Source organism: Neomonachus schauinslandi, chromosome 8 (assembly GCF_002201575.2).
Source record: "Neomonachus schauinslandi chromosome 8, ASM220157v2, whole genome shotgun sequence".
In the NCBI taxonomy this organism is placed as follows: domain Eukaryota; kingdom Metazoa; phylum Chordata; class Mammalia; order Carnivora; family Phocidae; genus Neomonachus; species Neomonachus schauinslandi.
Window position 1 is genome coordinate 137,874,453 of NC_058410.1, and position 24,822 is coordinate 137,899,274.

General features: G+C 44.0%; 1 protein-coding gene across 2 annotated transcripts; it reads left to right on the plus strand.

Annotated features, from left to right (window-relative positions):
* Positions 1-7,042: 7,042 nt before the first annotated feature.
* Positions 7,043-9,108, plus strand: ID4 (inhibitor of DNA binding 4, HLH protein). 2 transcript variants are annotated; one of them, XM_021696905.1, is made up of 3 exons: positions 7,043-7,905; positions 8,306-8,364; positions 8,941-9,108. In XM_021696905.1, the coding sequence occupies exons 1-2, from the start codon at positions 7,465-7,467 to the stop codon at positions 8,348-8,350; spliced, it is 486 nt and encodes a 161-aa protein (XP_021552580.1). In that variant the 5' UTR covers positions 7,043-7,464; the 3' UTR covers positions 8,351-8,364; positions 8,941-9,108. The 2 variants fall into 2 exon arrangements, with proteins under 2 accessions (XP_021552580.1, XP_021552579.1); XM_021696904.1 differs by having other exon boundaries at positions 8,306-9,108.
* The last annotated feature ends 15,714 nt before the right edge of the window (positions 9,109-24,822 follow it).

The window sequence follows — 24,822 nt, forward strand, 5'->3', positions numbered from 1 at the left end:
TGGTATTGCCTGCTCAAAGAAAGGATGCAGCAGATACAAATCAGTAATTATTAGGACGAAAGTTTTTGTAGATTTTATCTATTTGAGAGAGAAAGAGAGAGCAGAGCAGGGAAAGGGGCAAAGGAAGAGGGAGAAGGAGAATCTCAAGTAGACTCCACGCTCAGCGTGGAGTCAAAGGCAGGGCTAGATCTCCTGATCCTGGAGATCATGACCTGAGCCGAAATCAAGAGTCGGATGCTTAACTGACTGAGCCACCCAGGCGCCCCTATTAGGATGAATTTTAAATAGTACACACATACATGCATATATTCTTGTCTTGAATTTCTCCTCTAATGGATAATGATGAGCTAACACAATAACTTGTTTTCTTTGGCATCTTTATAACCATTTACCTATTACAAGCCCCTTTCAATAATGGTGCAGACTTCAGGGGACATTGAGTATCTTTTATATGCAAGTCTACTGCCTCCTATTGTTTACTTACTGCCCTTCTCCTAGGATGTTCAATGCAGCTACTCCTCACTCCATCCTTATAAATCCCTCCTCTTGCCAGATGAAGAAGCTGAGGCTACAGACTGAGCCATAGGATTTTAGAGGCAAAACTAGGATACCAGCTGGGATTTTTTACTCCCTGTTCTGGAAGTGAATGCATTTAATCCTGTTAGATTGTTTATTTTCTTGAGACAGAAAGGGTAAAGAGGGGAAATGGCAAGCCATCCTGAATATAGAATGATGGAGCTTCTTATCGTCCCCATCCAGTGTGTGTGTGCCCCCAGGCAGCTGTTAATGTGGGGTACCTGAGGCAGCAGATGCTGCAGCTGGGGCGAAGCACTGAGATGAGAGTCCAGAGCATAGCTTTCATTCTGCACAAGGGAAGAGTATTTCCAATAATCAGGTTGAGTCCTCCTCAGAGCCTCAAATCCATGTCACATTAGAACAACACAAAACAGGGAGGAGTGGATGTGGTTTTAGCAAAGCCCATTTCTAGCAGGTGATTGACTATGTTAATGGATCCCCATGACAGCTGACATATTCAAGCATACATGTCTCATGTCTGCTTTGGAGGGCATCTCACCAGCATTCAGCTAATGCTATAATCCCTGACGGATAGCACTATGATACAGAGTTTAAGAGAGAGAGAGAGAGACGATAAAATACCCATCTACAGAAGTTAAAGAACAAACTGGTGGATTCATGGAAGAAGCTCTTCTGAGATCGAAATATTAATTTTAAAAATTAATACTTTTTAAAATCTTTATGGAGATATAATTGCCATACCATATAAAATGATATACTATATATATATATATACCTATATATAGATATATATATTGCACAACTTGATACATTTTGACATTACCATTACCACAATCCTGATAGTAAATGTACCTGTCATTCTTGTGTCCCCTCATGGCCCTTGGATATATTATTTTACTCCTCTTGGATAGATGCCTAGCAGTAGAATTATGGTATGCTATGTGGTGTGCGTATGTTTAACGTTTTAAGAAACTGCCAAACTGTTTTCCAAAGCGGTTTTTCTCAGTTTACATTCCCACCAGCAGTGTGGAGAGCTCCAGGTATTGTGCATCCTCACCAATATTTAGTGTGGTTAGTCTTTTTAATTTTAGCTGTTCTGACAGGTGTGTAGTGATATCTCATAGTAGCTTTGAAGTGTACTTGTACCCCAAATGACGAGTGATATTGAGCATCTTTCCTGTGCTTATTTGTCACTTGTATATTTTATTTAGTGGACTGTCTGGTCAGATCTTTTGTCCACATTTTAATTGGGTTGTTTGTTCTTTTCTTATTGAGTTTGAGAGATCTTTATATGTTCTTGGTAGATGCTCTTGATATATTTTGGATACAGGCCCTTTTTTGAAGACATTCACAAACTGCTTTTAACATCCGTATGGAAATGCAACGTATATCCAGAATAGCCAAGCAACTTTGTAATGAAGAACAACAAAGCTGGAGGATCAGTCAATCAATACTACCTGATTTCAAGACTTACTCTAAAGCTATAGTAATCAAGACAGTATGGTGTAAAAACAGACAAACAGACCCATGAAACAAAATTCAGAGGCCAGAAATAGAACCATACATATATACATAACCAATTTTTGACAAAGGTGCAAAGCCAGTCCAATGGAAAAAGGAGTCTTTTCAACAGAGGGTGATGGAACTATCAGACATGCGTATGCAAAAAATAGAAACTTCAATTCATATCTTGACCCACATACAAAATAACCACAAAACAGATCACAGACCTAAACCTAAAACCTAAAGCCAGAACTGGCTACATAATTTGTTTTTTTGTTTGTTTTTTTGGTTTTTTTTAAAGATTTTTTATTTTATTTTATTTTATTGAGAGAGAGAGAGAGAGCATGAGAGAGAGGAGGGTCAGAGAGAGAAGCAGACCCCCTGCTGAGCAGGGAGCCCGATGCGGGACTCGATCCTGGGACTCCAGGATCATGACCTGAGCCGAAGGCAGTCGCTTAACCAACTGAGCCACCCAGGCGCCCCGCGGCTACATAATTTGTGGGCCCAGTGCAAAATGAAAACATGGGCCCTCTTGTCAAAAATTACTGAGAATTTCAAGATAGTAACATCAGAGCATTAAACCAACGAGACCCTTCTAAGCTTGGGACCCTGTTTGGCTGCATAAGTTGTGTGCCCATAAAACCAACCCAGCCTAAAAATTATAAAACATCTAGAAGAAAACACAGGAGAAAACTTTCATTACCTTGGGTTATGCAAAGATTTCTTAGATATACCAAAAGCATGCTCCATTAAAGAACAAATTGATAAAATGAACATCATCAAAATTAAAAACTTGTGCTCTCCTAGATTGTTAAGTGAATGAGAAGACAAGCCACAGACTGAGAAATAATATGTGCCAAAAATAATAATAAAGTTTAACACTCATTAAGTGCCAGATACTGTTCTAAGAATTTTATATAAGTTTAAATATATATATGAACACATTATAAAGCAGATATAATTTCTATCCTCATTTCATGTAAGAAAGGCAGAGGAATTTAAAAATCCAGCTTAATGATATAAAATTACTAAACCAAGGAGCCAAAATTGGAGCCCAGGCATTCTGACTTAAAAAAATAAAAAAGATTTTATTTATTTATTAGAGTGAGGGAGAGAGAGAGAGAGAGAGAGAGCATGAGCAGGGGGAGGGGCAGTGGGAGAAGGAGAAGCAGACTCCCCACTGAGCAGGGAGCCCAACGTGGGGCTCAATCCCAGGACCCTGGGTTCATGACCTGAGCTGAAGGCAGACGCCTAACCGACTGAGCCACCCAGAGGCGTTCTGACTTTTAAGCCCACATTCTTGGGGTGCCTGGGTGGCTCAGTCGGTTAAGCATCTGCCTTTGGCTGGGTCATGATCCCAGGGTCCTGGGATCGAGCCCCATGTTGGCGGGGGGGGGTGCTTCTCAGCAGGGAGGCTGCTTCTCCTTCTACCACTGCCCCTCACCCCGCTCGTGTGCTCTCTCTCTCTCTGTCTCTCTCTAATAAACAAATAGAATCATTAAAAAAAAAAAAAAAAGCCTTACACTCTTACTCTCCTAAGGTAAAAACAAAGGACACCTCTTTCTTCTTCACATCAGCTCCTTCTTATTTCAACAGACTACCTTTCAAAATTCCTGAAGTAGGCATTTTTGCTGGCCACGTCTGCTTGGCTATGTTCAATATATAACGTCCCCTTCTTATAAGGCTTTCCCAAGACTGGGCAAATCAAAAAGGTTATCAGTGCTTCCGGGACTGGTATCAGCAATCCAAGGGTAGCACAAGTAAGTCTGTAACACTCAGTGCCAGATAAAGCAGCCTTGAGCATGAACTGCCACATTGCCCAATGTACTCTTTTGGAGCAAGGGACGCTCCTGCAACAGAGTACATACTGGTTCCTTGTGCCTGGAAAGAATGCATGTGCCTTCTTCCAGTGACCATTTACATCTAGAGAGGCACCAAGGCATGGGAATGCTCCTGTTTATCTGTCTGAGCCCACCCACTGCTTCCCTGCAAGCCATGGGGAAAGAAGTATCAAGTCCTAAAAAGGCATTTGGACTGAATAGCACAATATGCTTGGATACCCTTGCTTCATGTAAACACAGGGTGCTTGTGAATTCTAAGAGCCTGGGTGTTGCAGTTCAGCAAGGCTCTGATTAGCGTCTAGAAAGCATCCCAAGAAAGGGCTGCAGAACTCTTTGTCTGGAGGAAGGGTATACACATGACTCTGGGCACCAGGGCTCCCTGGCAATTTTCCCAAGACTATTTCATCCCAGGGTCCCTCTAAGGAACATTTTGGGAGCCTCTAGCACTTTCATGGCAAAGGGCTTTTGGCTAGCTAGCCCATCTTACTTTTACAAGTGCCAGCAAAGCAGTTTGATGTAAAAGGAAGAGTCGTGGGAAACTAAGTTTCCCTCTCCTTTGCGTTACAGATCATGTAGCTTGCAAGGTTTTCCCAAAATCTAGTCATTGCTAAGTAAACTCCGGTTTGAACGATCAGTGCTGGGAGTCTTTTATGACTTCAGCTTGGACGTCATGCAAGTGACTGTGTCTAAGAATCAAAAACATACATTGGTTAGCCCCTGGTGCTCTCAGGTTTCGGAGGCCAAAAAGCACAGGATTTGATACTTTATTTCCATCGTATAATGTTTCCCTAGCTTTTAATTGATTAATGTCTTCCAACCTGGCAGGATTTGGGGGATCACATTTTTCCTGGGTGTTCTTGATCATGTGGCCAGGGTACATTCCTTTGAACTTAGGCTCCACAGTAACCCAGCTATTCTGACTTTGAGCCAGTCACACAGAGCAACTCCAACAAAACCTGAAACTCTGGCATTTGGCACTTGTCACACCCAGGGTACGGCTCTCTGAGATTTAGCAAAGTCCAACAAGATGGATAGGTTTGTTCCTTTGTGTCACGTATTTAAAACTTACATTTTAAATCGAATCAACTCAGGATCTGTAAAGCTTTGAAATGAGTGTGCCCCGGGTATAGTAGCATTGTTCAATTTTGCCAGAGAAAAATCTTAGGTTTTAAATGTTGAAGCAGCTTTTAAACTCTAACAAAGAAAAAAAATCAATGGAACGGAAACATCTGTACATATCTCCGCTTATTATTATCATCTGTGATGATATGACAAGCTCCACGGTAGTAGCTTAATGCCCTCGAGTGCCCCTTGGCCCACCTTTGTCTCTAAAATGAGAATATTCTCTGTGTTTATTCATTCTAATTTAAGAATATATAAAACTACGCCTGTAGTTAGAAGAAAGTCTTCTTGGAGGTTTTACAATTCTCCTTTTCTTGATAAGTGTGTATGTAGACCACCTAAGTATGCATGTAAGTAAGTGAGAATGTCCCTCATTTCCAAACAATTAGTAGAGATAGTAATGTGTAAGTATTAGGGGAGAGGAGGGATGTTGCATCTTCCTGTGAAACCAGCATTACATCATTACTCCTCATTTCATCAGGAAAAAGGAATGTGCTCTGGGGAGCTAGTAGTTTAATAGTTATAAAATACCCACGTGGCTAAACAAAGTACCTACCTGCCTGATGCAGGTATTTCAGTTCTGGGCAAGGAGGGAGAGCTTCCTTGAAGAGGGTAGACAGGAAGAGGTGAGGTCCACATCTCTTTCTCTTAATGATCTATAAAAATGAAGGCACCAATCTATATCAGGTACACAAAAGAAAATTCCTGAGTTAACTCCTCTCTTAGCTTGTCTAAAGGTGGGAGGTTTGCAGGGTGAAGGCACTCAAAATTTATATCCTCAATGACCAGAGAGTCTTAATGCTCATTTCTCAACCAAAGGGCTCAATTTTTCCTTGAAGAGTACACACAGGGTCCTATCAAAGTTCATTGTGCAATTTTGTTCGAACCCTTCCAGGACAGCTTTTCTATTAGTAACCTCAGAAACGTCCTTAATGAACAGACTTTTCTGCAGGGTGTGGCCCAAGCAGGACTCCAGGAACTGGAAGTGTGAATTTTAATGCTTTGCTGCAAAAGGAGACTGGCCATTCTTAGCATCTTATTTAAAGCGGGGTACGCTTAACACGTGAGGCGGTGCGTTAATGGCCTACATCAAGTCACAGGTATGAATTTTACATAAAACGGATTAATATTATATGTCATGGTGGAATTTTAAATACTCCGTGCCCATGCATTTTTAATATTTACGTGCCCTCATTTAATGCTTTGAGGAAATTGCATTTCTTGAGCCCATTTGTGCATCTAGATGGGTGAAAGAAAAATCCTACAACGTTTTGATTTGTATGTCCCTTCACCAAATATCTGCGTTCGGCACTCTTTTCCTTTTTTTTTTTTTTTTCTAAGCTTTAACCTTTTTTAAAAAAAGAAAACGGAACGGCTGCACATTCCATTCCGTTCCATCATTATGGTTTCGGAGATCGTGAAAAGGCGAATAATGAAACGGAGAGGGAAAATACAGAAGAGAACGAACGTGCCTTCTTGAACAGCGTCCTTCTTAAGGCACTGGAATCCCAGGGCTGGAGTGATGGGTGGCGGAGGGTCCCTGGTCGCCGCGCTAGGATCCTCGAGCAGGGCCCAGCGCTCCCTCAGCAGCCTAAGCCGGGGGACAGTGAATTCCAGCCGCACATTCCCGCAGTTCTTCACAGGAACTTCTCCCTCTCTTTTCCCCTCCCTAGGGCACACACCAGCCTGGCCCGACTCCCACTCAGCTCTCTCTTCTCAGAACCCCGACCCACAGCGTTGACGGAATGGAGTGTCCTTCCCATTGGCCCGAGCGTCATTCCCTGAGGTGGCTCCGTCCGCCCGATTGGCTGGCCACTCCCGACCCCCCGCCCACCCGGCCGCTTGGGTTGCCCGGCTCCCCGCCCCCCAGCGCCGCCCGGAGCCTCCGCCCTCGCCGCCTCCCTCCGCGCACCCGCCCGCGCGCCCAGCCCGGCTCCGCTCGGCTCGCGCGGCGACCCCGCCAGCGTGCTGGCCCCGCCCCCGGGGCGCGCGGCTCTATAAATACAGCTGCGCGGCTGGCGAGGCGAGAGCGTAGAGGAGGCGCGCTTGTGAGTCTGTCTGGCAGTGGGGAAGCCTCCGGGTAGGGGAGCGCGGCGGCGGCGGCGGCGGCGGCGGCGGCGGCGGCGGCGGCCGGGCTGTAGTCGGAGCTCCGAAGGGAGTGACGAGGGAACCCGGCGGGCTGCTTTCCTTCCGCTGCGCTTGATTTTTCTTGCCTTTTGGTCCCGGCCGAGTGTCGCCCACTGAGCAGAGATCCCCTAGCAAAACCCGGAGCGACCCTGCCGTCAATTCTTGGGCGCGGGATCGCCGGGAGCTTCGCGTGCCCCGAGCGCGGACCGAGCGCGCCGGGCGCGAAGGCAAGGGGAGCGGAGCCGGCCGCGGGCGGGGGCCCGGAGCTTGCCTGCCTCCCTCGCTCGCCCCAGCGGGTCCGCTCGCGCAGGGCGCAGGGCGCAGGGCGCGCGCGATGAAGGCGGTGAGCCCGGTGCGCCCCTCGGGCCGCAAGGCGCCGTCGGGCTGCGGCGGTGGGGAGCTGGCTCTGCGCTGCCTGGCCGAGCACGGCCACAGCCTGGGTGGCTCGGCGGCCGCGGCGGCCGCGGCGGCGGCAGCGCGCTGCAAGGCGGCGGAGGCGGCGGCCGACGAGCCGGCGCTGTGCCTGCAGTGCGATATGAACGACTGCTACAGCCGCCTGCGGAGGCTGGTGCCCACCATCCCGCCCAACAAGAAAGTCAGCAAAGTGGAGATCCTGCAGCACGTTATCGACTACATCCTGGACCTGCAGCTGGCGCTGGAGACTCACCCGGCTCTGCTGAGGCAGCCGCCACCGCCGGCGCCACCGCACCACCCGGCCGGGACCTGTCCGGCAGCGCCGCCGCGGACCCCGCTCACGGCGCTCAACACCGACCCGGTGAGAGAGGCCAGACGCCGGCCCGGAGCGGACGCGGCGGGGGGCCGGGAGGGCGGTGGCGGGGGGGCCGGACGCGGGCGCTCCCCTTCCAACGGGCAGGGGCGGCGGGGAAATGACAGCACCCCCCTCCCTCCTCCGGGCGCCCGGGGCCACCAGCGGCGGGCTCCGCGCGGCGAGCGCAGGTCCGGGTGAACGCGCCGGGGGGACTGGGGCTCTGCGCATCCTGGGCTGTCAAGTCCAGCCTGCGCCTGGGGTGGGGTTGGGGGAGTCCCCCCAGGGCTGCAGGCGGGGGTGGGGGTGCCGGCGTGCCTGCCTGGTTTCCGAGAACGAATCCAGGGCCGTGCCGAGTGCGACGTTTGTGCCTGCTAACCTTTGCCTTGGTGTTCCGTTGCTGTTCCAGGCCGGCGCGGTGAACAAGCAGGGCGACAGCATTCTGTGCCGCTGAGCCGCGCTGTCCAGGTGAGCGCGCGTTTCCCCCCTCCAGTGACGCCCGTCCCCAGGGGCTTCCGGTGCCAGGCACAGCAGTGTTGTGTGCTCCTAAGCATTTCTGAGGGCAAATCCCAATGAAGGGGACAACCCCCGTCCGTGCCACCGTACTTCGCTTTGGTAATTGGGGGTTCACTCTAAATGGAGACGGGTCAGCAGCTCCTGTCCCCGTCGTCCCCGCCACGCCACCCCCGTGCCTCTCCCACGACCAGCGGGCTCTAATGCCTTCCTCCCCGCCGAGGGAGGGCACCCTCGCGGGCGTGGAAACTGCCCGATGCGCACCCCCCCACCCACCCTCCCACCTCCCCCCCACGCTGTCTGACACAAAGTGTGATGCGGGCAGGGCCTGGGAGTGGATCCCCAATCCGGGCTTCCCGGGGGCCAGCAGCTGCCTGCCGCTCTCCTGGCCGGCTGCGGGCTGCGGGTGTTGTCTGACCTGGTGGTTTGTTTTGGGTTGTTGATCAAGCATGTCTTGAGTTTGGTCGGTGGCGCCAGTTAGTCTGCAGCGGGAAGGTTCACACACCCCCTCTATTCATTCCTCTTCCACAGGTGTGCGGCCGCCTGAGCCCGAGCCAGGAGCACTAGAAAGGGAGGGGGAAAGAGCAGAAGTTAGAGAAAAAGCCACCCGAGGAAAGGAGGGAAAAAAAAATATCAGCAAATCCTAGAAACGATTCATTCGTCATTCCGAGAGAGAGAGAGAGAGAGAGAGAGAGAGAGGGAAAAGAAAAATACAACTTTCATCCTTTTTTTTTTTTTGCACGTTCATAAACATTCTGCATATGTATTCTCTTTTGTCTCTTCATTTATAACCGCTGTGAAATGTACATTTCTGTGTTTTTGGAGGTGCAGTTAAACTTTTAAGCTTAAGTGTGACAGGACTGATAAATAGAAGATCAAGAGTAAATCAACTTTAGAAGCCTACTTTGTGACCAAGGAGCTCAATTTTTGTTTTGAAGCTTTACTAATATAAAAGAGCATTGTAGATATTTTTTTTTTTTTGACATCTATTGTTTAAAATAGATGATTATAACGGGGCAGGGAACTTTCTTTTCCCTGCAAGAATGTTACATATTGTATAGATAACTGAGTGACATTTCATACCATGTATATATAGAGATGTTCTATAAGTGTGAGAAAGTATATGCTTTAATAGACTACTGTAATTATAAGATATTTTTAATTAAATATTTTTTTGTAAATATTATGTGTGTGTTTTTTTTAATCTATGGGAATATTTCTTTTGGAAAATTATTTTTCAGCTCCATTGCAGAGCTCTTGATATCTTGAATGTCTTTTCTGTTAGGCCTAGCTTTTAATTTGTTTTTGTTTTATGCAGTGTCGTGTAGACTTGGAAGTAATAGTTATAGCTGGTAGTCCTGCATGACTGCATGAGATGTTTAATCACAAAATAAACTTGTTCTGAGTCCATTCAAATGTGTTTTCTTTAACCTAGATTGAAATCTTTGTATTTGAAGCCTACATGTTAGAAATATACTTTATCAGTTTTTAAGTACAGGGTTTGATAGTGTAATATATAAAGAGTAAGTGTTTGCTTTTTTGTTTTTTAACTGAGGTCAAAATGGATTCTGAATGGTTTTGCATATGGGATGGGGAAATGCTTGGATCCTTAAGGAGTTTATGAAATCTGCTGTTTTATGAAAGTGAAAAAAATGCTTATCATTCTTCATTTTACACTAAAGCTTAATGTCGCTACGTTTCATGTCTGTACAGATTATTTAAATCATAGAAATGAAAAATGTTCTCTGCTTGCTACCAAAGGACAAACTCTTGGAAATGAACACTTTCTGCTTTCCTTCCTCCAAAGAATATTAATAGGCAACAGTGGGAGAAAAAAACAAGGCATAATGGCAAATCCTTCAAGCAGGGATAAAAGTCGATCTTCAAACATTAACTTAAGTAGACCAAAAATTCTGATGACCGCATCTAGATTATTTTTTTATAAAAATGATTTTCACTATAGCTATGTTAGTTACTGCTAAACTACTGTCCAATCTCTTGTGATGTGTAACTTTTACATGTGAATATTAAAGTAGATTTATCTGTCTTGTACTGTGATTTCTGGTCTCGTTTCTTCAAAACCCTTTACTTATTTTTTAAGATTTTCTTTTCTCTTTAACAAAGTCAATATTTTCTAGGTTGGATAGGACCATTAGGGCCTGTGAACATTATGCATTTAATGTGATCAGTACTTTGCACACCAGTTAGATGGAATTTTTAGAGTGAGAGAGAATTAAGTAGGATTTAATTGGGTGCTTTGTAAATAGTTAGTCAACTGTGTGTGTAACGTGGTCTGTTTGATTTTTAAAAGGAAAGGATTTGTTTCCGATTATACAAGAATAAAAGTATTATAGACCCAAGGGACTTTTTATGAGGTCAGAGTCAAATATTTATATGAATATGAAATCTCGTGGTCCCTAGTAGTCCACTTAAGTGGCAACTATGAACATAACAAAGTTAATACTAGTAGGTTCCAATAAACCAAAAGGCTTAAGAATCTGTCCTATCCCCAGCATGTTATCCTCCCAGCTTTGACATTTCACTGGTCTTTGGTATTTTTAGAATTTGATATATTTGATGTTGAGCCTTATAAAGTCAAAGGACTGCTTGTTTAGATGAGGCTTATTTTTATTTTTGATATTATTCATTCTCATCACACATCAAGAGGAAAACAGAAAAACACTGCCGGAATTCCAAATCTGAAGAATTCGAACGATAGTGTTCTTTGTTATTAAATAAAGGGGACAATTCCTTCTTTTTCCTTGGCAGTTTAATTTCAGTAGGAAGCAAGTCACATGTGTACTGTTGGTTGGACTTAGGCATCCACCAGGCCTGACTGCCAAATCCTACCTAAGCTGTTAGGTACCGTTTAACTATATAGTGGGAGGTGACGGACCTTAAAACAAAAGGTTAAATATTTTTGTTTCTGCAGATAGATGTTGCTCCTTAGTTAATTTTAGATTTGGGGCATGAAAAACCACCGAAAGGGAAGAAAAGTGTTATGGATGTTGCCTTTTAGAGACTTGGCATTTTCCCCTTGGACACTTGCATAGTTTGGGTATCTTTAAAGACACTGCCACTATTTTTTTTTTAATTATATAAAGTTGTATAAGATACTACATTCTATCATATTGGCTGTGATCTAACCAAGCAACCAGACAACAAAAACATTTCGAGTCATTTATCTAGTCCTAATTATTCAGACCTTTGGTTTAACAGATGAGATGTCCTGCCTTCTCTCTTAGTTTACCTACTTTTCATTGTATAGGGACAAGCAGAGAGTATGAAGCATTTAAAAACTTCAAAGGAAAAAAAAAAGGTATCCCACAGTGGGATGTCATTTCTAATTTCGGTTATAAAATCCTGTACATCTCAGACGTTTTATGTTAAAGGAATAAAAAAAAAAACCTTTTAGTTTCAAAGAACTATTATACTATGATACTGTATAAATCTTATGTTGATTGTCAAATTCTAACTGAATTTTTAGAACTTTAAAAAATTTTGACCCCCATAATCTATCATATTAAATGCCTCCTTTAAAAATAAATCTTCACTGAGCAAAGAGGTCTGAAGTTTGTGGTTTTTAATTGACTTCTACTGAGTTATGCAATTTTTCATTATCAAGAATGGGTCTCTTGATGGATCACCTCAATTATTTACAGTGTTTCTTACCCTGTGATGAAAAATGTGGCTTAAAAATGGTGATATGAACGGAAAGAAAAATCTAGTTTGAATGCTAGGCAAAGCTTGTCTACTCTTTGCCGTCTGCCAGGATAGGAAGCAATAATCCTAAACAAGGTAGGAGGAGGATGTCCAGGGAAACCAGACCACCTCCCACAAGCACACGTACACAGAAGGTAAATAATGTAGAGAGAAAGAAATTATTCATAGTAGTACAGAGCCAAATAAAACTGATTCTGCCTTTCTAGCTGGTGCACTTTAATTACATATATGTTAATCAGCCCAGATAGCCCTTGGGTCTCAACAGGGCCAAACACCAAACCCTCCAGGCTTATAAGGAAGGAAAACCTTCCCTTTCCTGCTTTGCAAGTCCAGGAAATTAATCTACACACCTCTGAGTTCATCTTAACAGGGCTGCCCTCAGTAGGCATTCTTCAGACCCAGATGATTTCTTTCAATTACGACCCATGATGTTTTGCTAAAATATTAATTATATTAATTAGAAGAACCATTGCCCAAAAGGTGTTAGGATTGTAATGTTACCTAGTTCTACCTTGAGCACTGACCCAGTCGATACTTTAAAAGAGAACTAATTTGTTCAAGGGAGACAAACTGCAGTCATATCTACTTCATTGATAATGCTCTCAAATTTTCAGTGGATTTTTAAAAGTGTGTGTCGTGTTTAAGTGCCTTCGGATCCTGGCTTGCTCTACGTGCTAAAGCTCAGGCCTGAGCCACACTGCCAAAGGTTTTCTACACTCACCTAAGCAAAGCAATTCGCTAGTAGGCTACTGAAGGCAGTTCCATCATTCATAAGCCTCCACAGTAAATTCACACACGGGATATGAAAAAAAGGGCTGTAAAAATGTGAAGTTAATTTGAAAAGCCCCTCTGAGTCCATAAAAGTAAACACACCAGTTTCTGTGGAAAGAAGAACAAAACGTGTTACCTGTATTCGAGTAGCTAAAATGTAACTAAAGAAAAATTGAGCTTAAAATGTTTAAATAAAGAGATGCAAGACCAATTTTCTATGCCAATCCACTTGATTCTGAATTTTTTTCCCAATAAGAAATCTCATACTTTAGAAAGGAATTTTCTAAGAGATTAATTCCATAAGCATTGGCAAAATAGGTAAATTCCTGGTGAAACTAAACATCTTTATTTGCTTTAAATTAAGGTTTCTCAATTTTTTATGATATAAAGTGTATATTAGCACTTCAAGTGTGTGTATTCAGTTCACACTGTGAAATTTTCCCTTATTGTGAAGTTTAATTTCCAATGGAAATATTGGGAGTCCACATACAGTTCTCCTGAAAATTCATATTTTAGAATGTTTCTTAAATTTTATTTAAATATTTGCTTAAATTTTTTTAATGTTTTCTTAAATATTTTAAGCATTTTCTTAAACATTTACTATTTCTTCCATAAACTGTGGCAGTCAATTGAGAGACTCTAGTTGTGTTTATATCTGTGTGTGTGTTTACCTAAAAATAGTTAATGAACATACAGAAAACTATATTTCAAAAAGGAATTGCACTTTAAAAAAATAAGTAAACCGTGTTAACCTTCGTCCATTTTCTCTCCACTTCAATTCCTAAGATTGAAGAGTTCCATAAAAATACACTCCCCATTTTTTTGGACAGCTATAAGTCAATCCTATTATGTTTAAGCATAAAGCAGGACGGAAAATAACAAGTAAATCAAATGTCATGTTTATCATATCCTAGAATTTGGTTGAAATTCATAAGTAATCTGAAGAAAAAAAGAAAGAAAAAAATAAAAGAGGGACGTACCTCTATGTCCAAATCACAGAAAGCCCAGGAAACAGACCTAAACTTGTAGACATGAATTTGACACCTTATTTCGGCAAGAATTCTTAGAAACACTTTTCATAGATGCTGAACCTGAGTCCATGGCCGTACTTAAAACTAGGTAGACTCCTTGAAGTAGAAGGCTCTGTGGGATTCTTATTTGCCTGTCTTTCAGGGCCTAACTGGGGCCTGGCAAAGTATTTGTGGACTTGAATAAAGAATGTCCCCCAAAGGGAGTCTCTTGGGAGTGCCCTCGGTTATTCCTTCTTGGCCTTTTATCTACACTGAGTCTCAGCTGAGCTTCAGACCATTACATCTAACTCCCTTCTGGTCCTCTCTACATCTGAAGCACAGTAGATTTGAAACAAGCTTTTATAGTGTCCCCCCAAAACCTGCCACTCTTTCCACATTCCTTATTGTCTCAGTCAGCCATAAACCTGGTGGCTTAAACAACAAATATTTATTTCTCACAGTTCCGGAGACTAGGAAGTCCAAGACCAAGGTGCCAGCCAATCAAGTTCCCAGAAGTCACTGCCGATGCTGGATGAGCAACAGCAAGCCCCGTGCGCCCTTCAGATCCCCGCAGTCACACCTGGCACGTGGCCTCCTCCTTGGAGCTGCGCCATAAGATGCAAAAAGAACCTGGGGCTGAGCAAGGTCCTCTTCCTGCCCCAGGCCCTGGATGTAAGGATCTTCCAATGTCATGCCCAGCTGTCCTTTCTCTCCACTTCTGGCTGTCCTCAAGCACACCTTCTATGCCTCCGCCATAACTAAGCTTTTCTCCTATACATGCTACACAGCAAAGCATGCTTATCTCCCTAGTCTTGACAGTGTAAGATTGATTTCCTGAGAGTTAAGAAGAGAGCAGACTCAGGAAGGGTATACATGGAACATGGGATGGGGGCTTGGGGGGAGGGGCACCTGCCCAGCCAGCCAAACCGGCTAACTTGCCCATCTGTGGGTAAGGGCTAATCTGTCCACTTCCAAAATGATGTGCTCTTTCATGCTTCCCTTCCTTTGCAAATGGTGTTACCCCCGCCTGGATCCCTTGAGCCCCCACTCTCAGTCTGGGTTGCTGTTAAACTCCTCACCATCCTTCGACTGTCACCATTTCTGCAAAAATTATATGATGCTTCTCCTCCTCACCCCCAAAACAGCCACCCCCCCCAACACACACACTATAGCGTAATTATTTTCACATGTCTGTGTTCCCTGTAGATCCCTGACCCTCCAGGAATTCCAGACCACAAAGTACCAGAAGAACATTCCTATAATTCTCTGCGCCAGCAAATCTAGCAAATTCTTTGCAACTCAAAATTGCGGTTGAGGGGTTTTCATTATCTTTTAAAAGGCTTTGGCTGCCTTAAACATGAAAAATAGATAAGCTGTGTGTTCTTGAGCATGAGGGACTGTGGTCAGCCTTGGGCCAAGGAGTTGGAAGGAGAGACTGAGAAGGAGAGGAGAGAGGCAGAGCGATCCTGTATCCCGAAGAAAGAAATATGACTGACCCATGTTGGGGTGAGTCAACAAAGACCCCTCAGCGCCAGAGATGAAAACATGGGGCAAGGAGGGATGACTCCTTGGGTATAGGCTGGGATGGGTCTGCAGTGGAAGCAGCGGGCAGGGGGCACTCAGGAAGATTGTATGATCAGGTCTCTGCAGATGTGCCTTAGGTCTCTGTTCTCTTAGCCCAGGGAAGAGGCATGGGATAGCTCAGCCGCAGTAAATGCAATGAATCCTCATGAGTCAGTTCTGAAAGGGCGAGGCTTGCCGCACGAATGGGAAAATCTTCTAGGGACGAAAGTTTCATTTCCACTCCTATGATCTGGGGCCCTGGAAGTAGAATCGGATGATTAGTCACCTGGAATACATCTGGTTAACATGTGTCTCAGTTTCCAGGGAAGAAGACAGAAGCCTGAAAGGTGGAGTGGTGGAGTCAGACCTAGAACCTGATTTCTCTCTCTCTAATCCACGGCCACAAACTCAATATTGATGGATTCTATTCCAGTTTTCTCTTACTTAGGTGGTTTATCTCAGTCTATATTCTAATCTACAACTTGTTCGTGTTCTGTCCTAAGAAGCTGTGGTTCAAATCTTAAGCAAGTAACTATTAAATATAGCACCAATCTGGCTGCCTTTTAAAATAAAAAAAACAGAGGTAATGTACTTTTTATTTTTTAAGACTTTATTTATTTACTTGAGAGAGAGAGAGAGAGAGAGCACACGCATGCACACAAGCATGGGGGGAGGGCAAAGGGAGAGCAAAGGGAGAAGCAGATTCCCTGCTAAGCGGGGAGCCGGACACGGGACTCGATCCCAGCACCTGGAGATCCTGACCTGAGCCGAAGGCAGACACTTCACTGACTGCACCCCCCAGGCGCCCTGGTAATGTACTTTTATAACAAGTATCAAGTATTCCAAAGCATGTTGACAAAGGGGCTCAGGCCATTCCATGGAGAAGGGATAGTCTTTTCTACAGAAGATGCTAGAATGATTAGATGTCTACACGCAAAATCTTAACTTTGACCAAGACCTTGAACCTTTCAAAGAGATTGACTCAGAATGGATCTTAGACCCAAATGTAAGTTCAAAAGTGTAAAACTTCTAAAGGAAAACATAGGAGAAAATCTATGTGACTTTGAGTGTGGTGATGAATGTTTAGATCCAGCACCAAAAGCATGAAAGAATTTCAACCCTGTGTTATTCTCCCACATCTGTGAGAGCAGAGCCCCCCGCATTCTAAGGAGACAGTGCCGAGTGAGGACGGGGTCCGAGCTCCACAGCCTGCTGTGTCCACCCAGGCAAGTCACTTCTCCAAGTTCCAATGGCCTCATCCCTAAAATGACTGTGTATTAATAATTACCGAACACACAAAGGGCTCCTGAAAGACAATGAAAGTAACATAGATGAAAATATTTTATATAACACTGGTTATAATTTGGAGATACAGAACCATTATCTCGAGAGATTTTTTTTTTTAATTTTCGATTCCTGACTTCCACCCATCCCTCCTCTTACCACTGAGATTCCGATTGAGCAGGTGGAGGGTAGGATGCAAGCATCTGCATTTTAGCTTTTTCCCGGCAAATCTGAGGCAAGTCTCCCAGGAACCCCACTTTGAGAAACAGTGTTGTAAGATAATCCGACGTTACAGAGGCTTGGACTGCTGTTGTTAGGCCACACGTGGTGTATTTCTCCTGCTTTTTGACATCACTTTCCAATGTTGCAGGAGCTCTGATCAAGTGAAGAGGAGAGGTCAATATAATATCAACAGAAGGTTATGGCAAAAATATCCAGTGGGATAAAGAAGTCGGTACTGGTAGGGGATGCCTAGGAGGGAGCTGCTTGAAACACGAGACTGTGGCGTGATCCCTGAGACTTGTCTGCCATCAAGATGCTGAGCCCTCCACCCTCAGTCCAGGTCTTTCTTTGAGTCAAAATATTCACCATAACCTTGGCTTTACCTATCGCGCTAAACCTTAAATTTTCTAAAGAAAGGCGCAAAAGAAGGAGGATGTTTTCTACCCTCTTCTATATCCTTCTAAATCATTACGTCCTCTCATTACATCTATGTGATGGCCTAGAAAATATCTAGAGAAGGTCTGCCTGTGCAGGAAGCAATGAGCAATATTGTTTATTTTATTTTATTTATTTTTTAAAGATTTTATTTATTTATTTGATAAAAAGCACAAGCAGGGGGAGTGGCAGGCAGATGAGAGGGAGAAGCAGACTCCCCACTGAGCAGGGAGCCCGATGTGATGTGGGGCTTGATCCCAGGACCCTGGGGTCATGACCTGAGCCAAAGGCAGGCGCTTAACCGACTGAGCCACCCTGAGCAATATTATTTTAATGGTCAAGAGAGTTTTCTGGAGGGGCGCCTGGGTGGCTTAGTCGTTAAGTGTCTGCCTTTGGCTCAGATCATGATCCCAGAATCCTGGGATCAAGCCCCGCATCGGGCTCCCTGCCCAGCGGGAAGCCTGCTTCTCCCTACCCCACTCCCCCTGCTTGTGTTCCCTCTCTCGCTGTGTCTGTCTCTGTCAAATAAATAAATAAAATCTTAAAAAAAAAAAAAAGAGAGAGTCTTCCGGATAAACAAATTCAGAAAAAAATAATTCATTTCCCCCAGTGTATCATATGATCCTAAAGGATGACCTATAACATGGTGTAGAAAAATAGTCCAGTCTTGCACCAACTATTGTCCCTGCTTTTGAGCTGTCCTCCTTAATGCTTATCAAATGTTAAAATACCATGAGTGTGTAAAATTGGGATAGAGTACAACTGTGCCTTAATTTCATGTAATAGTTTTCTCCTTGGTAAAACTGGATATGATTTTTTTTATGAATTTAAAAGGAGTGGAAAGAATAGCTTCAGTTCTTCAGAAATTGAATAAGAACTCTAGAAAAGGAAACATCAGTAAATCTGTGGAATTCGATTCTGAGCTCTGCCACTTACCGTGTGCCCTTGGGGAAGGTACTTTGCCTCTCTGAGCCTCATTTAAACTTCCTTTTATAACGGGTCACAATACTTAGCAAGAGGAGTCTTTATGCGAATCATGCGTGCAAAGCTCTTAATGCAGTGGGAGGTATAGGAGCCATTCATTCAGTATTTTTTAGTTCCTTTACTCATTCCTGCCCCTACTTATCTTGTAAGACCTAAATATATGGGTTCCCTCTAACGGTATGAGAATGGGGTTCACAGGGATGAAGGAGCAAGGGGTGTACGTGCACCTGGGTCCTCAGTGTGGAGGACAAAGAATTCCGTAAATGCACCAACATGTCTGGGAGACCCCGATTTTGTCATTTGTTTCTCTCTAGAATAAACCAGAGGTACTCTGCCTGCAGAAGACATAAATGACATAAATGTTAATAGAAGACGAACGGTTTGAGGGAAGATGGGAGTCTGAGGAGCAAGAAGGAACTGCAGGGGCCAGAAGGCAGAAGAAAATAGATGATTAAGGGAAATTAAAGCAGGGGGCCTTGATAGCTGTTGATTTTTCTGTTAACATGGTCAGGTGCAATGCTTGTTTGCTTTTTGGTCTATGTTCTAATGCATAGCTAAGTGCTGCAGGATGGAGAGAGATGCTGAGGATGGGGTCAGGGGAGGAACCCTACCTACTCCCATCCTCAGGGCTAAGTAATCCGGGATCCTCATAATACTCTCCCAGGAGAGAAACAATTTTGAAACCAAAGACATCACACACAGCGCAGTACACGGCATCCCAAGTCGTATGTAAGAGACAGACTAAGGTTGAAGAGAGCATAAAATTTGTGCATTTCTGCATGGCTTAGCAAAGTATGCCCTTTATAATATATGTTTAACATAATTTCTGGTAGCTATGCTCTGCCGTCAATAAAGCCAAGATGAATTCTACAAGGTAGAGAGACCAATGTTTGGGAGTTTGTTGTTGTCAATTGCAACACTTCAGTGAATCATAAAATAAGAATTTTGAAGTGAAATCAAATACCCTAATTGTACTGCTAAGGAAACCGAGGCTCAGAAATGTAAAAATGTGCCTTTTGTAAGAAGACCTGAGGTAGGGACAGAGCTGCCAGCAAAACTCAGGTCTTCCAAATTGTCTCCTTAACTTTATTAAGTTCAATTGAGAATATAGTTATTTATATTATCAGGCTCCCATTTATCCCGACGCATGTATTTTGTATTTTTTTTCTTTCTTGCAGATCAGTTTCCTCTTTAAAAAAATCTGTAAACACAGCCTTTTGTTTTTTTGCATTTGTAATTTGAGGACTGAGGTCATTCCCAAGAGGGCTATATTCCTAAGAGAACAAAACTTTTTTTTTTTAAGCTCTAGAGATGATGCTCTAGAAAAGAGAAATGCATCTTTTCGTCTATAGTTATTTTCAAGTGAAAGGTCTCATGATCATTCTAGACTATTCTACAAGCGGGCTCCAAGGATACCTACAAAAGCCCCATAAGTCCTTAGTGATCCTGCAGGACACTGGGGACCTTCTCAATTTGTTCGTCAATTTGCAGTTCTAAATTCATGACATGTGAAACACCAGTAAAAAATCACCTCCTGCCTCATTTATTTTAGGGAATACAAAGAAATACACAATCACTGCAGACCTGTGCATCTTGCCAAGTCTGGTTTTTATTATTATACATATAAAGAGAATCCTCTGTTCACCAGCATCTATAAAGGGGCTGATTTTCTCAGCTCTGTAGTAATTATTTAATATTAAATCAGCCCAAAGTTTTAGGGCATGTTTCTCAGAAACCCTTTGTTTGGCATCAGGTATGCAACCAGCTGTTAATTTTTAGGTGAAAAAAAAAAAAGATAATGTGCATTTTCTCAAGTCTTAATGGAAACTCTTCACAATTTGAGCAGTCTAACTTGTTGATGGAGTAAAAAAAAAATCTTCAATTCTTTCTAGAAATCACAAACATGCTAAAAATAAACAGAGTTTAACTTTTCAGAGGCAACATCTTCCAGATTCCTGATGCAGTTTGGTGCCCTCTTCGTAGATTGAAATGATTTTTAAATGCTTTAAAAAAAAAAATCAAGGGTGGAAATAATTACTTAAAACCAGGTCAAATAAAAGAAGACTCTCATAGATCTCAGAAGCCTTGCAATCTCATTTCAGGGTTTATTTTAAAAATAAGATTTCCTTTTTGTTCACTGTTACTCCCTGCCAAAAGACACAGGAGAACTTCTCTGTGAAGCTGTGTTTGGGGTCGACACCAGATCACCCCTCTTTTTTTTAGGAAATAGGATCGTGAACAGTCCACTGCGTGATCCCAGGGATGAAATCCTACTACTTGCATTCTGCAGGATTGGGTTGAAGACTGTGATTTCAACTGAGAACTTCAGCCCTCTTCCCCTTCAGCAATTTTCTCCTCTTTTCCATTCCATGTGCCCCCAGCCTCTCCGAAATCCCGATCTCCAGACTGGGGTCCAGAGTGGGCCTGTCCTCCCTATGACGAACTTTCTGTCTTCTGGAAGCCCTAGCAACGTCAAAGAGAATTGCCTTCTCCCACCTCCTGCGAGTCTCACACTCTGTGGAATTTACCAGGTCAGAAGTGACCACACATGATTGTGTGGGGAGGGTCCTGCTCATTTCAGAGAATCAGGAAAAGCACGGACAGCAAAGCACCAAGCACATAGGTGGTCTCTCCACCTCACAGGGCATGGCCATTTCTCTCATCCTGGGGCCCTGACCTCCGGGAATTGCCATTACAGATTTTTACAGCCCTAAATCCGTGGCAGAGTCTGCTGAGGTGGGCACTAGGCCTACGCTTGCCCTCACCAGCACCAAAGCTCATCAGAGTCCATTAATCAAATATCTGCTTTTACATTATGCACACGGTGCTGGAAACATTTCTGGCATGGCTAACCCTTGCATGACGCGAATTTTGATAAAGCAGCAAATTTTCCTGCTGACGTTCCTCAGGTTGCATGCCTTCCTGGTGCGACAAGCTGTTTCAGTTATCTGCTGCCCTCTTTTGAATTTTAGGGCACACTGCACTCGTAAACAGGGTCCGCCGCCTGAAGGAGCCTCTTCTCCCTGTCCTGGGGCAGGTGGAATCTTCTGGCCCAGTGTTCTGATGTCCAGCAAAGGCTAGTCTGGAGCTGTTAGAATAGTACTTCAACCTCCCCACCCCTAATGAATACAATCTCTCTGCTGGTGTTCTTCTAGGGGCCAAAGCAAAACCCATTTCCCACAACAACAAAGCCGTACCTGAGTTACAAGACAGGCTGTTGTGTTTGGGGTTTTTTCATTTTCCTATCTTAACCAAATTTATCACCCAGACCAGTGCCCCCTCCGGGCTGGTCTATTCAGTCCCTGAAATGGCATGCGTACAATTTTGGTGATCAAGAATCTGGAAGAAGACATTCCGTAGGCCTGCCCAGCTACACGCATCTGTCCTTTGAGGACGACAGTGAGTGCTGGAGGTCCTCCCAGAGGTGGCAGGGTCACAGAGAAATCCAAAGGCTTTGCAGGAAGTTGAGACGCAGAGACGTCATCCCTCCACGGCTCCTAGTGGGGAAAAGAGTGGGTAGGACTCACTGTCTTTTCCCGGGCAGAAGAAATGCTGTAAGTATCTGATGGCCCAGTTTAGCCACTCGAAGATGAAAATGCACCAAAAATACAGAAGCCTTCCCCCCACCCCCAACCGTTGGGCAAATGTCCCTCTGGTGGAGGGTCGGCTTCCTGGGTGTGCGACCTGCGCTGTTGTATGGGGCCTGCACTCAGGAAAATGCTCTGTTATCACAGTCTTGAAATTCTTCACAGTTGTTGAATCAAGGGGCCCACGTTGTCTTTTTGCACTGTGCCCCACAAATTACCTGAATGCTGGTCCTTCACAGCATTCAGGGGCAGCCCAGTTTGGAGGCATCCTATTCCCTCCCGAAATGGTGGGTTTATAAACGTTTATGTTTGGAGGCGGGCAGAGGGTGTGTGTGTGTGTGTGTGTGTGTGTGTGTGTGTGTGTAATGACATGTGGTTTGCCTCATACCTGTTCCTAATTCTCTTAGTTAGAATGGCTGCTTGTAAGGATAGTGATGCATGGCTGGCCGGCACTTACATTCCCAGGGACGGCAGGCTTGGTCAATTATGGAAAGAGAAAGTTTCCATGGAGAACTGTGCAGAGTGCCTGGAAGGAATCATCGTGGCAGGTAGGAAGCTACGGAGAAATTCTGCATGGGGGAGATAGTTTGGTAAAAAGAGAGGCTCACAAGCAAATCCCAAGGGTGATTCTGTTGTGTCTAGAAGGAAGAGACAAGAAAAACCGTTTCTTCCAGATTTTTTTTTCCAGCTGAAGCCACGAGCCCCCTGACACATCCTCAGCCGATATGTTGTATGTGTCCTACTGTTTACTCTGAATTCTTCCTGAGCCGCCTTAGAGAAGCACTACATCAACACAATTTATTTGATTATGATGCCATGTCATCCAATCCATCTCCTGCTCACATTAGGTTGACATGGCCCCATGTTTGTGTATGAGCATATATGGATGCACATTATCACCATCACTGCAGAAGAGCATTTACCCCGTGACCACTACCATATTAGATGCTACACACAGAACTGGGAGGGCGCATGTAACAATTTAATAAGAGAGGGGGGGGGAAAAGGATACTCTTTCTATTTAATTCAACTTGCAGAAAAACAAAACAAAACGCAAAACTACTTGATATTTCCTCTCCATGCCTGCTGCATGGTGGCAAGAAAGACCTCTAAAGCACATAAAGCTCTTATCTTTGTTCATTCCCCGAAGAATAATAGATCACTCAGAGCTCTGATGCTGTTTTAATAATGCACAATTTACAATTCATTGGTTACCAAGCACTCACAGTATAATTAATTTTACAGACCTGTTCAGCAAATCCACATGGTTTTGTACAATATGGGGGGAAGGAGGAGGGAGGGGAGGGCAAAGGGAGAGAGGCAACTTCTCTCCTTTTTTATATCAAAATAGCCGAGCCCTGCACCAGCTGGACAGATTGGCAGGCAACGGTTATGACTGTAGGAGGGACAGAGTTTGACGTACAGTCTCCCCACCAAAAAGTTTTGGACCAGCGAAAACTACGATCCTTATGGGTACCCTGTTCAGTTCCCTGGGAACATCTCACTAAGCATGGTGACTAAGCCACAGACCTATGTCAAGAATCACTCTTTTCGAAAAAAAAAAAAAAGCTATCTCCCTCTCCTTCTTCTATACTCTTGCAAACAAAATTTAAGCTGCATGTGATCACTCCCTCCCTCTCGAAAGTGTGTAGCAAGAGCAGGGGTACCAACTGGGGCAGGGGTGGGGGGAGCAGAGACAGAGATTCCCTGCCTGCTTTCACGACCCTCCAGAGGACCATCATTGACTTAAAGGGGTCTCTGGAAATTCACAGAGAATTCTCAAGACCAAATAAAATTCATTTGCAATGTGTCTAAGTATATATATATTTTTTATCAATGGCCTGCTTTGTTTTTTAAATCTCTGTTCTAACCTTTTGGATTTCCCAAATATATACATAATGTCTTAGCTTAGAATCAGATTGTCCAAAAAAGGAGACTGCCTGATGGTTTATCGCCATCCTTAAAAATGGGACATAAAAAAGAAGGTGCAAATGAGCTCCGCATACCTCCGTTTATTCCTAAAGTCTGTTTTTCTCTTTGTGGTGGTTTCTAAGATCCTCAGAATGGGGCTCACGCACATGTAAGCTGGAGATTCTACACAGCCACCAAGTAGTTGCCGTTTGGGTTCTCCTGTCCCATGCAGTGCAGAAGCCAAGAGCTTGGGCTTCCCAGGCACACAGACCTGGGTTCCAATCCTGGCTTTGTCACTTGTTCACTGTTCAGTTTGGAAACATCGGTGAACCTCTTGAGGCCTTAGCTTCCCCATCAATAAAAATAAAATTGAAAATATTTACCTCAAAGACTTGTGGAAGGACTAAAGGAAATAATTTGTATAAAGCAGTCAGCTGGATGCCTTGTTTTGGGGGTTATATATAGTAAATGGTCATTATTATTTCGTTGATGTTAATCAGTCATGGTTAGTCATTTTATGTTTAGCTTTTTGCTCTTTTTAGCAGCCCAGATAGTAACCAGAGGATACACGGATCAGCATCACTTCATTCTGAGCTACGATGTTGACACAATGGCCATGCTTTATGGTCTACCATTAGGTGAAATGGGGGAAGGGAGGGTCTATGATCATTTCAAGGGTAGAATTGCCTAAAATAATCCTACTTTGAGTAGCCTGAACTCCCTCTCATTGGAATTCCAAATGGGTTGGTCAACAAATGTGGGGTATCGTTTCCAGAAAATCAAAGATAAAATGGACTCCTCTGCAAAAGCACATGAAGTGCCTTCCAGACATATACAAAATAAGTTTGGCAATGGAAGGAGAAGGCACTCAGCATAATGAGGGTGTCAGGTCAAGGACATCAGGCATACCATAAAGGGACACC

Coding starts and splice junctions, on each gene's coding strand:
- ID4 (XM_021696904.1), top strand. CDS start 7,465: ATGAAGGCGGTGAGCCCGGTGCGCCCCTCGGGCCGCAAGGCGCCGTCG. Junction 7,906..8,305: donor CGGCGCTCAACACCGACCCG/GTGAGAGAGGCC, acceptor TTGCTGTTCCAG/GCCGGCGCGGTGAACAAGCA.